This window comes from Akebia trifoliata, chromosome 5, assembly GCF_017979445.1.
Source record: "Akebia trifoliata isolate Shusen 1 chromosome 5, ASM1797944v1, whole genome shotgun sequence".
Taxonomy (NCBI): domain Eukaryota; kingdom Viridiplantae; phylum Streptophyta; class Magnoliopsida; order Ranunculales; family Lardizabalaceae; genus Akebia; species Akebia trifoliata.
The window spans coordinates 25,111,940-25,125,375 of NC_141379.1; the positions used below are offsets into that span (position 1 = coordinate 25,111,940).

At 37.1% G+C, this 13,436-nt stretch overlaps 1 protein-coding gene across 5 annotated transcripts in view; it reads right to left on the reverse strand.

Annotated features, from left to right (window-relative positions):
- MLH1 (MUTL-homolog 1) overlaps nt 1–13,436 on the reverse strand; it is a 48,186-nt gene that overhangs the window by 4,905 nt on the left and 29,845 nt on the right. For all 5 annotated transcript variants that reach the window (XR_015178680.1, XR_015178681.1, XR_015178679.1 and 2 more), the window contains exons 13-14: nt 9,032–9,193; nt 6,369–6,543 (exon numbers count right to left, since the gene is read on the reverse strand). Coding sequence is in view for 2 of the 5 variants with exons in the window: in XM_086443161.1 (XP_086299287.1) it covers nt 6,369–6,543; nt 9,032–9,193 (337 nt within the window). In the remaining 3 variants the exon portion in view is untranslated. The remainder of the gene's footprint in view (nt 1–6,368; nt 6,544–9,031; nt 9,194–13,436) is intronic.

The window sequence follows — 13,436 nt, forward strand, 5'->3', positions numbered from 1 at the left end:
GATGAGGGGGAGGAAGAAGGGAGTGTGGGCTGTTTGGAGACTGCTGAGGGCAGGGAAAAGAACTTGAGAAAGATGAGTGCAGGGACGTGAGAGAGATGAGTGCAGGGAGAAGAATGTGAGAGAGATGAGGGTAGAGAGAGAGGGAGCTGAGCGTCCCTTGAGAGAGAGACGTCTCTATGTTTTTATAGAAAAAAAAAAACCTTTTAATTTTTTCCTCTTTTATTTTAACGTTTTCTTCCTTTTTTCTAATTTTCCTTTCCATCTTTCTTAAGAGAATGGGAGTGGTGATCCCACGCTATTCGTCTTAATGATCCCTCGTTGATGAATTTGAGATTGATCAATTTTCCTATTTTTTTTTATTTTTAACGTGATTAAAATTTTGATTTTAACCTTGAATGATTTTATTTTAATCTTGAATGGTTGATTGAGTTCAATTTTGAATTTATTGATTTAATTTGGTTGGGTTTCGATGGAATTTTAATTTGAATTGGTCAATTAGTCTTTGATTTTAATTTTGCTTTGATTGGTCGATTGGATTTTAATTGGTTTTGATTTGTTGGTTGATTGGATTTTAATTTATTTTAATGTTTAATTTGGTCGATTACTTTTTAATTTGAATTTGAATTTGATTTTAATTTAAATTGTTTGATTATTTTTTAATTTGATTTTGATTAAATTTTCGCTCTGGTCAAGGATTTTCCAAATTTTTATCATGTTTTCCTACGAATCAAGGTCTCTAGGTCAAAGTCAGATATTGAGTGGCATTTTGGTCATTTTTGTGATTAATCATAAATTTCTCTATCTTCGTCCATCTGGGTCTCATTAGACTCAAAATTATATTTTGAATGTAATAGAGGTACTTTCGAGATTTTTTCGGAGGTTTGAAATTCATGAAGGGTATTTTTGTCATTTTGTTGATTTTTGCAGATTTTTACGAATTTTAACATGAGGTTTCTTTCAGTCCCAACGTGATTATTTTTAAGTCTCGAGGTCATATTTTCCTAACGTAACAAGGTCTCAGTTATCGAATTGTGTAGCGAACCTAAACGTACGTGTTTGCTAAGTGTAAGATGTAATGATTCTAAGCGTGTGTAAATTTCTATGTCAGGTTGTAACGAGTAGTGGAGATGGAAGGACTAGAAACAGGAGAAATCAAGGACATTACTCACAAGCCATCAAGTTCTTTGCGCTCATCATTAGGAATTCACCGCAACCGATGACGAATTGTCGAATTAGGTAGATGCAAAAATGAGATGTCTACAGTAGTGCACGACATTCCTTTTATGGAGGAAAGCTCATAAAGTCTTGGGAATTGATGGCACAAAGCTAAGGCTCCACACCACCAGTCCTCCTAGAATCACACCTTGATGCCTTTACGCACCCTAAATTTGATCCACTTTCTACAATCCTCCTCTACTTTCAAAATCCCTTTTCAAAGACTACAACCATACGAAGACCTCACCTCCCCACTTTCTTAGCTGAACCATTTTTCTCCATATTGGACTTAACCTTTTTCCATATCGTAGAAGTTTCCTTTCCAAAGTCACGTCCCTAACAATGCCCGGTTCACTACCCTAAAACCTCTAATTCCTAAACCCTCTTCTTAGACTCACAAATCACCATCCAATTCACAGGATGTATTTTCTTCGCCCGGTTTTTTTCATTCTAAAGGAAGTATCTAATCATTTTCTCCAATCTCACTTCCACGCTCCTGGGAATGGAAACAAAGAAAGATGGTAGACCGGGATGCTAGTCAAAGTGTTATTGATTAAAGTGAGCTTACCTCCCTTCGATAGGTATCTATATTTCCAAGAACTGAGCTTCTTATTCATGTGTTCCAACACCGAATCCCAAATAGATTTACACATGTACTCAGCACCTAAAACCAAACCTAGGTAGGAAGTTGGAAGGGACTCCCCTTTGTTTTTCCTAAAGTTTATACTCAGCCCCGACATCGCCTCAAAACAGCACAAAATACCCCTCAAGTACCTCCACTTGATTGTCAGAAGCATCTAAGAAAACTAAGGTATCATCGGCAAACTAAAGGAATGACACGTTTGAGTCTTCTGATCTTACAGAGATGCCGGCAATCTCTCATCGGTTCTTGGCCCTACTAAGAAAACAGTCCAGCACTTCAACCACCAGAGCAAACAACAAAGGAGATAGGGGGTCACCTTGTCTTAAACCTCAAGAACTTCTAAAAAAACCAACTAGGCTACCATTCACCAAAATTGAGAACGAGGTTGTGGTAGCACACTTCATGACCCATCCTAATTCTCCCCAAAGCCCATCTATTGCATCAAGTAAAACAAAAAATTCCTATTCACATGATCGTAAGCTTTGTGCATATCAATTTTACATATGAGCCCCGGTTTCCTCGACTTTCTCTTAGAATCAATGCACTCATTTGCAATAAGAACCTCATGTAGGAATTGTCTTCCATTCACAAAAACCCCTTGCTCCGGTCCAACCAATACCCCCAACATTGCTTTTAGCCTATTTGCCAACACTTTTGCCTAGGTTGACCCAATTAGGCGGATAGGTCTCAAATCTGCTAGGTCCTGGTCCCCGTTTTCTTCGGAATCAAAGCAATAAAAGAACTATTAAAGCCGTAATCCAGGTACTTCCTATCTTGAAGATCCCCAATCACCTTCATAAAATCATCCTTTAGCGTGTCCCAACATCTCTTAAAGAAAGCCATGGTGAATCCATCTGGGCCTGGAGCCTTTTCTCCACTCAACGAAGCTAATGCACTAACGACTTCCTCCCCCTCTATTCACCTTTCCAACCACTCTCTACTCGGTTGAGATTGAACCCAATTCTAAGTGTTTAGGGAGAGGCCGAAATTCTTGATCTTCCTCAAACAACTTCCTATAGAATTCCACTATTCCTTCCCTGATCCTTTCCTCCCCCTCAATTTCCTCTCCATTGATAGTAAGCTTGCGAATGGTATTTTGGCTTCTCCGGGCATTTGCTATGTTGTGGAAGAATTTTGTATTATTGTCCCCTTCTTTCAACCACTTCACTCTCGATTTTTTGCTTCCAATTCACCTCTTCCAACAACGCCACCTTTCGAAATTGCACTCAAATTGTTCTTCCTCATTTTTTCTTCCCTTAAAAGCCCAATTGTTATCTCCTACTATAGTACTCCAATTTCCTCAGGAATCGATTGGTTCTGCAACTCAACACGCCCGAAAACTTCCACATTCCACTCCTTGATTTTTTTTCTTTCAACGCCTTTAACTTGCTTTTGAAAACAAAACCTAGATCCCCAGTAAACTAAAATTTCTTCCACCACTCATCCACTTTTTTGCAGAAGCCTTCATGCAAAAGCCACATATGCTCAAATCGGAACGGTCTAGGTTTAGTATGGGTAAAGCCTGCCTGGAGAACAATTGGATAGTGATTTGATACTGGGACAGAGAGTGAAAAGTGACATACTAGTAAAATGTTCTCCCAATCCCCCGAAATGAAAAATCTCTCTAGTCTTAACATCCTAGCCACCTCCTGATTGTTGGACCAAGTGTAAGATCTGCCTTCCAAAGATAGTTGGTTTATAAATTTTCCAAAGTCTCATGCTTTTGGAGATGCGATTGGTGCCACTCCTTTCATGCGTAAAACGAATCGCATTGAAATCCCCCCTAGGCCTTAAGGTTTATCCCAATATCCTTCCACATCCCTCAACTCATCCTAGAATTGTTGTCTCTCGTGAGATTTAGTTGGGCCATAGATGCCGGAAAAGACCCAAATGAAATCGTGCTCGATATTCCTGCATAGTAAAGACACCAAGAACGCCCCGATGAAGGAATCCTCCACGACAATCTTATCTTTGCTCCAGATCACCACCATTCCTTCCGAAACACCTATCGTTGATTGCCAACACCAACCTAAGTTACCAACCCAAAGATCCTTGACAATCAATCGTCGCACTCTTTTAACATTGTTTCCTGTCCACAACTTGAGTGTTGCAGAATCTGATCACTACCTTCATTGTCACCCTTTTCTTCCTATCCCCCGATCCATGAACACTTCAAGAAAGGATATTTAACATAACGAACTGTCCTACCCTAGTTCTCCTTCTCGAGCCCTCGAACTTAAAGGCCGGGTCACTCAAAACTCCTCATCAGAATTTCTGCCTTTCTCTAACCTTGGCCTTCTTTTTGTCGAAGAAGTGGTTTCAACCCCCAAACTTCCACCACATCATGGATGCTGCGTCCCTTTGTACTAATTCACTCAGCTCCTTCAAGATTCATTTGATTTGGGCCATTCCTTAACAATTTATTGAGTTTGATTGGAACCCTGATTTACTTGTCACCCCCCCCCCCCCACCGCCCGACACCCTAAGGATAAAAGTAGGGGTTCTTTGCTTCCCTGAAGGAAAGACACGCATGGACACTACTACTGTTGGCAGATTACCCAAAAACCACTCGTATGTCTCCTTTTCAAACTTTTGCCTATAGATCTCCTCTGCGGGGTCCAAAATAACCTCATAATCAACTAGTTGGACATGGTGTGATGCCTCAACGTCAACCCCAATTCTTGTTTCGAGAAAATGCCCATTTTGAACCTTGTCGGATTCATAACCTTCATCCCACATGGCAAGACTTCTCTGAAAGGGAACAATAGAATTCTCTACCTCATTTGGCTCAACCCAAGCAATGCCCAAATGAACGAACTCGTCCAACCTTGAGGGAAGTGTGATCGCACTTGAAGCAATATCCTCCCTGTTTAGCATATCACAACACAGATTGCACAAATTAAGGATGACGCTTCTTTCTCTTTTCTTACGGTCTTTCTTTCTTTGATCCCTTCCTATTCAAGAACTTTTTTACCTCAAATATTGCTCAACTGGACATTAGGGTTTAGCTCTTTTCTTTTTTCTTTTCTCGAAGCCTTAACCTATTTTTTTCTCTCAACTCAAATCAGATTTTTTTTTACCTCCTCATTTTATCTTTCTTCTCTTCTTGTATTCAAATTCTTCTACTCAATCATCTCAAGACCATCATGCAGCAACTAGCAAAGCTTCCTTTTCTTGATATATTGTTCCCTCTACTCTAGATCTCTCTACTTAAATCTGATTTTTACCAGTTCCCTTTGTTCTACTAAAGTTATATCTATCCACTTGTTCTAACCTACAAAGAAAATAATGAAAATCTATTTCTTTTTTTTATTGTTTTTTTTACTTCCTCTTTTTATCTCTTTGTTCTTCAATTTCTTATAATCAAGACTCTTTTATCCATAAACCTCAACCATTTCAAGATTACCATTTAGCCAAGATTCTTTCTTCTTTTTTGAACCTTCTCTCTACATAAATCACAAATCTCATTTTTTTTCTCTTCATCCTTTTGAAGTAATATCTATGTATTTATCTAACCTCCAAAGAAGAAAATGGTGAAAAGTAATTTTCTCTCACAAATTACTCAAAGTCATCACCGCTTCCCTCTCTTTCTCATTCGTCAATGGGATTCTTTCTTGCCGCCATTATGGTAAAGTGGACTACTCCAAAGTGCATGTATGAGCTAGGAAAGCACCAACTACTTTGGTCATCAAACTATTAGCAAGGATATTATTCTTCAATCATTTGAGCATGACTCTGAGATGTGTGTTTGACCAAGCATTCTCTCAAGAATCCAAATCACAATATTTTCCAGCCAAGTGATTGGCTCTAACATTTGGATGGTTTGGATTGAGACCACAAGGTTCTTTGCAACATCCACATCATTGATGATTCTTTTCGATTTCATTTCAAGTCGCGTCAATTCAAGGGATGGCCTAACAACTAGACGGTCTAGATCATTGAGATGTGAAACCTAAATTATATTGTTTTGCTCCTAACCACAAAGATTTCAAAGACGTGCATAGGTTGTGAAACTTAAATGTTAGGCCCCTTCTTCCACATGTGAATTTTGACGTCATACTTGGTCTAAAATCTTATCAAGCAAGACTTATTGTTCCATCCTGTAACCCATATGGCATATTGGGGTATTATCAGTAAGTCTCAGAAAATTAATTCAATGAATTTTGTTATATGTATTAAAAGAGGTAGAAATATTTCCTTAAAATATTTTTTTAGATGATCTATGCATCAAACACAGTTTAGTGTAAATGTATCTTTATTATTAAAGGAATGTTATGCTAATCAACCTTGATCTGTAGAATCATAGGCCTCCTTGTTAATTTCATATTATTTTTTTCCTGCATCATGTCTTTGAGTCACAAACATGCAACGTGAATTAAGAGAGGAATCTAGAGACCTAACTGTAATCATCTGTGAGGACAAAATAGGGTAGTAAATTAAACAAGATACCTTTCTCTTAAATGTTGTTGAGCAACCCATACTGGTATAATTTGCAACAGAAAAGTCATACCTATATTAGTAGAATCTTGTTCGTTGTTTTCAATATTCCCTAAATGTTTGTTCTTCTTGTAAACTTGTAAACCACCACCAGATGGATTGGGCAAGAGAGGAGGATGCATAGCATAGAAGTTCCCAATAGCAGCTGAAATTGCTTGAAAGCAATCCTTTTCATCCTCCCAATCGACCTACAAAAATTAAAAAACTTACTACTTAACTGAATTAAATGGCAGATTTCTCAAAAAAAGTAAAAAGTTCATGTATTGTTCAAATAATTCATGTGAACAAATGAAATATGGAATCTAGTTAAAAACTAGAGAAACGACATCAAGTAAATGGACTGAACATTTTCTGAATTCCCTCCAGTCCAGGCTTTATATTTTTGTTTCAAATTCAATTAAAGTTGAACTATTAGTAAGTTGACTTTTGTTGTCAGTCATTTTTTAGCAGAATTCATTGTAGTGTTCTTTGATAGCAAAGTCGGATAAAACACATAACATTTCCTATGCTGATTTTTGTATCACGAACTACTAAATATGGGTTGTAATACCTAAAGCTCACGTCTTAGTTAAATATTTTCTTCTGTTGTCTTTAGGAAAAGTGTCACCTACTACTTGGAAAAACATTTTTCCTTACCATTTATTAGAAGTGAACATATTCTCTCTAATACATAGTGACAAACAATTTGGGCCATAAAGAGTGCCAGGTGGCATCTTCCAAAGATTGGAAGGTTCTTCTCCAAAGCCACGTCCTCAGAAGAGTGAACTCAAGGTACTTGATCCCCAACCCTCCTATCTTTGAGAAGCAGATGGACTTCCAATTGACCAATTTGTGTGTTTATTTGTTATAAATCATATATAATATAGTAATCCTCCCTAGTCCCTATATCCTACAACATCTAGGGACCCTCATGTGCTTCAGTTCTGCTCCCAACTACTATAGGCAGATGATGCTACCAATAACTCTACCTCAAACTTCTACATAGTTCTAACTTCTTGTCTCCTAGAAGGAAAAAAAAAACTTTTGTTCCTTGGAGTCGGACTATCATGATATTTACTCATATGAGTTCAAAGATGTTATGATTTCATAGGCCTTTCAAGGCATTCTTGTCTTGCTAAACTTAATTGACAATGACAAGAAGAAATCATTCAAGAATATATAATTTCACTTTCCTATTTAGCAAGAGATTTTTTTAAGGCATTTACCTAACAATTTTAAAATTGTTGACTTCTTTGTGAGGTTTTGAAGTCTTGCAAAATTTCTTTGTCTTAGTTTCTGTTATCCAAACCCTTGATTTTTTCAAGTGTCAGGTTAGGGGTGTTAAGAGTGCAATTTTAGTTGTCAATTTTTCTTCGGTTAGCAAAAGTTCAGCTATCTCTTGGTTTTTCTTTGGGCACATAGTAAAACAATAAGTAGTGTGAACATTAGCTATATTGCAAAAATGTTTAGATTCAACATGACACGATATGTAGCAGAAACAAATCATACAAAATGAATCATTATATTAATCAACTTCTTGAAACTTCTAAAATATGTAGGATAGTAGAAGTGGATTTTTCTGAGATAGTAAATAAATTTTGGTTTCAGTGTCTATTTCAATCAGCTTGTTAATGAAAATATTTCTACTAGTGTGGAAATTAATACAATTTCCATGGAAATGATGAAATTGTAGCGGACATTTACATTTGAAACCATAGGAAAAAGTAAAAAAATACAGGAAAACACACACTTCAATAGCAAAGTGAAGATGAAAGTCGCTTTTAGTTTTAACTACATGTTGGCACAAGTATTTGAGAGCTTGACAGCCATTAACAATGATCTTTTACATGGAAATGGGAATAATGATGCCACAACGTACAATACACTTTATTATGTAAAACACTTGCTTAAACAAACAAACTACTAATTACTTTTTTCATATTTTTATTTTTAAGTACGTATGGAAAAGTTAAAAATATATCCAACTAATTAGAACACAAACAATTGCTTGCTTATATGAATACATCAAAATAAAATAATCTATATATATTTAACTAATCATAATTAATTTATACTAATAAATGAACAAGTTTTTTCTACAAGAAGAAACTCATATTTTTTTGTGATTTTTACAAATTTTATCCATATTTTTTCAAAAAATATTTTAGTCAAATTTTACAGTTCATAAAAATATTTCAGCCAAAATATCACATTTTAATACAAGAAATTTGATTATTTTGATTGAAATTTACTATTCACAGAAATATTTCGCAAACCAAATAATGATTTCCACCGATATATACCAAAAGAGCTTGTCAGTTAGATTTTGTATCGATTCTTGTGGAAATGGAAATATTTCAGAACATTTCATGGAAATATGCCGGATATATATATATATATTTTTGCTGAATAAAATATGCCGGATATTTAATGCTACGTTTCTGAGAAAAGAATAACGCATTTTTTTGTTGTCAATATATTACAATGTAATTTCTGAGAATCGCACATATAAAGGAAAGGAGTTACACTTTAACAAATATCAGTGGCAGATATTCTCCATGAATTGAGCAGGATATGCACCATCAAACTTAGAATTCAAATAAATGGACAAGGGTAAAATACTTCTAGTGATTAACGATCATCAGCTATCCCTACTATTATAGATGAAAAAAATCAAGAAATGATACTGGTACCTACATCGTTGCCCAAACACAACACAAATTCTGGAACACGATCCATGTCAGGAGTATATTGGTCAAGTATAACAGGAAGCCTAGACAAATTCCCTTGTGGATCAATATGGATGCAGAAATACTCCTCTAACATTTCAGCCTTTTGCCTGAGCAATTCAGTGTTCATCTGTTTATTAAAAATAACAAATAAATCATGTGAGCGAAGAACAAAAAAGATAATAGAAATACCTGAACTGAAATTTACGCTTGTAAAATAAAATAAAATTTTCAACTTCATGTACCCAATCCATGGCATTCTATCCCACCCATAATAAAAATCATAAAATTTTATATTAAATAAATAATTGATTGGACTCATTAAAGTCCCACCAACATACAATTTTTTTTTTTTTTTTTTGGGGTGTGGGGGGGGAGTGATATAAATGTAAAAATAAGTTCATACAATGCCCTGCACCAGAAGAAGGCTGTAAAAAAGGCCAAAAAGATACTTCTTTTACTAGTTATCTATCTTTGGAGCTCCTCAAACTATGATGGTTATGCAATAGAAAGTAATCATAATCAGTGGAGCCTTATCCCAAAATTTGGGGTCGGCTAGAGGAATCATGTTCCTCCATTCAATTTTTTTAATTATTTATAAGTATAATTGTATTAAGGAGAAGAAAAAAGTACAACAAAGTTGGTCGAGATGACCAACCACAAAGAAAGCAAGCACTAGCTATTACACAAGGAGTCCCATCTAAAAATGAACTCCTAAAAAAATATACCTTTAAAGTCAGGCCATCATTTACACCAAAAGAACATGAGGTCTAGGAATGGCAAAATGAATAATGCTCCAGAGAATTCTCTTCCTCCCCTCAAACATGGATAAATCCCAACTTTGGAGCATAGAGAGTGCTAGGAATCACTCAAGAAGTCTTGACAAGGCTAAAAAAGTGGGACCACACGAGAGAGGGGACCCTACAATGAAGTAAAATGTGATCCATTGATTCGCCATTCAAATTGCAACGGAAACAAAAATTAGGAGTCACAAAACCTCTTCGGATTAAATGTTCTAGAGTGGGAAGTTTTTAGAATATGGCTAACCAAGCAAAAAAAAAAAAGGCACCTTGGAGGGAATCTTTGATCCCCAAAATGAGAGTTACGGGAACTGATGAGAGGAGAGTTGCTAATATGCAATCCGGAAGCAAAAGACTTTATAGTGAAAACATTGTTTTTGTTCCAAATCCACTCCCTTTTGTCGTTGTCCGTGAAAGTCCATTGAACATGATTAAGATGAGTCGTCAAGTCAGCCAGATCCTGAAGTTCTCAATCATCGAAGTCCCTCCTGAAACCTAGATCCCACACTGGCTTGAAGCCCTCAAGATTCAAGAAAGCCAAGCAAGGCATTCCTTTTTTGGAGGAGAGCTTGTAAAGCCTAGGGAATTGATGGCATAAGACTGAGGCACCACACCAATCCTCCCAAAATCTCACCCTATCGCCTTTTCCCACCCTGAACCTAATCCACGTGCAAAAATCCTCTCCAGCTCTCAAAATCCCTTTCCAGATACTACAACCATAAGATGATCTCGCCTTCTTCGCTTTCCCAACCAAGCAACTTTTTCCCATACTTCAACTTGATGACCTTTCTCCAAAGCATTGTAGTTTCCACTTCAAACTCCATAACCACTTCCCAACCAAAGCCCAATTCGACACCCTACAACTCTGATCCTTAGACCCCCATTCTTCTTAGAATCACAAATCATCTTCCAATTTACTAGATGTATCTACTTAGCCCCGTTCTTGTCATTCTAAAGGAAGTCTCTAATCATTCTCTCCAATCGCTCCTCCACACCCCTAGGAACGGTGAACAAAGAAAGGTGGTAGACTAGAATACTAGCCAAGGTACTAGTCATTAAAGTGAGTTTCCCGCCCTTAGATAGGTATCTTGCTTTCCAAGAACTAAGCTTCTTGTCCATACGTTCCAGCACTGAGTCCCAAACGGATTTACATCTATACTCCGCACCTAAAGGCAGCCCTAGATATGACGTACGGAAAGAATCCTTTTGGCACCCAAACATTGCCGCCCAATGCGGGACTCCCATGTCATAGCCTATTCCATAAATCTTGTTTTTCCTGAGTTAATCCTTAAACTCGACATGGCCTCAAAGCAACACAAAACTCCCCTCAAGAATCTCACTTGGTTGACGCAAGCATCCAAGAAAACTAAGTTATCATCAACGGATTGAAGGAATGACACATTGGGATCTTTCGTTCCAACAACAATACTAGATCTCTCTCCAAGGTTCGTGGCCTTTCTAGAAAGTGCCCCAAAACTTCCACCACCATGACAAACAACAATGGAGATAAAGGGTCTCCTTGCCTAAGACCATGAGAAATTCTAAAGAATCTAGTCGGGCTACTATTCACCAAGATAAAGAATGAGGTGGTAGGTCACGCACGTCATCACCTACCCAATCCAATTCTCCCCAAAGCCCATGCGTTGCATCAGATAAGTCAAGAAGTTCCAGTTCACATGGTCGTAAGTTTTGTGCATGTCGATTTTACACACTAGGCTCGGTTTCCTCGACTTTCTCCTAGAATCAATGCACTCATTTGCAATAAGGAACCCATTTAGGATTTGTCTCCCATCCACAAAAACACCTTGCTCCTCTCCAATCAGAGTTCCCAATACTGCTTTCAAATCTGTTTGCCAACACCTTTGCTCCTACTTTGTAAGTTGACCACACAAGACCGATCGGTCTGAAATCAGCTAGGTCCTCGGCACCTGATTTTTTAGGGATCAAAGTGTTAAGGCCATAATCCAGGTACCTCCTTTCCTGAAGGTCCGCAATTCTGTCTATAACCATGTCTTCTACTATTGAAAGTGAATTCATATCCACCATTGAAATAAAACCCGCGAAAGGAGAAGCTAAGGATGATTAAAGGGATACTACAACAATCAAAACTCAAAAACTCAAAATAGAACCCCAAGAGTTTGTCTTGAATCCTGTAAGGAGACTGAAAATAACCAGTCACATTGAAGGAAACTTTTCATCCTAATGTCATAGTTGTAATGTCAGTCAACACACTAATACGATCCACATTATTTTCCCATGCTGCCTCAGAATGGAAGGACATTGATTGTCATGCTAGTCAACACATGTAATATATTTATGTAAGCTACAAGACTTCTAGTAAGTGTGCCTTGCCACAAATAAATACCTACTTGACTCTTTCTTTTTTCCATTTGATTAGCTGATATAGTAAGTAGTACTAGAACAATAGTACCAGAAATTCTGAGCAAATTTTCATTCTTGTCCTTTTTGGGAGCATCCATACTTCTTGAACGTAGCACACAACACTTTGATGTCCTAAAAGTACTATGAGAGTCGAGGAGAACTTGTCCATAAACATGAATTTTTTTTTTTATGGATTGTAGAAAGAAACAGGGAAAAAAGTTGCAAATAATAGATTTTCATAGGGAATTAAAAAAAGCAAAGCCCATTAAACTCAAAACTACTAGCGCATCATGTTTCATCACATTTCATAGAAGGAAGTTGTGACAGAAAATTGGACATAAAAGTGTTTGAGAGAAGGAAAAGATGTCTTCCCATAGAAGCTACACAACAACAACTAAACCTATGATTTCTTTAGTTGAAAACTAGGCAGGTGTTCCAATTATATTTATTAGGATTCTCCATATCAGTTTACTCTCTTTTAGGGGTGCAATTGATGGGTTGTGTCAACCAATCAACTCAAGTCTTAGGGAATCCAACCCAATACAAATGAGACCTAGGGCTTGAGACGCTCAATCCGAGTCCAACCCAAACAATGCATAGTTCAACCCAATTCCGATTCGGATAGGCCATGTTGGGTGAGGTTGAGTTGCGTCAATCTAAAAACTTGCCCGAGACCAAGATGACTCGGGAAGGTGCCAACTTTCTAAGTTGGTCAAAATCTCTGAGAGTTGACACCTAACCTGGGTTCAAAACTCTCTTTCACCAGTAATTACTAACCAATAACCACTGGCTTATAAAAGGAACTTATCCCGACCTCATAGGCAACTAGGTGAGATAGTCGATGCAAATCGACCTTCACATTAACTTGTCCACGATCCAACATGGCTTGTCCGATATTTGGAAAATATCGATGAAGTTCATGAAAACTTAGCTGAAGTCAACTGGAATTTATAGTTTTTGATATAAAATAATTGTTTTTAATAATTATTTAAATATTTATTTATTTTTATGTTAAAAAATAATTGTGACTATCCCAATGGTTCACGAACATGAACATTGTCGAGGATTCATGGAAGGAGGAAGGGACTTTGGTCAAAGTGTTGGGTCTATCGTTCAATCTCTACGTGGATCAACCATTCAGTTATATTAGGAAGAATCTAGGGGACTTGTGGAGGTGGACAAAAATACCAC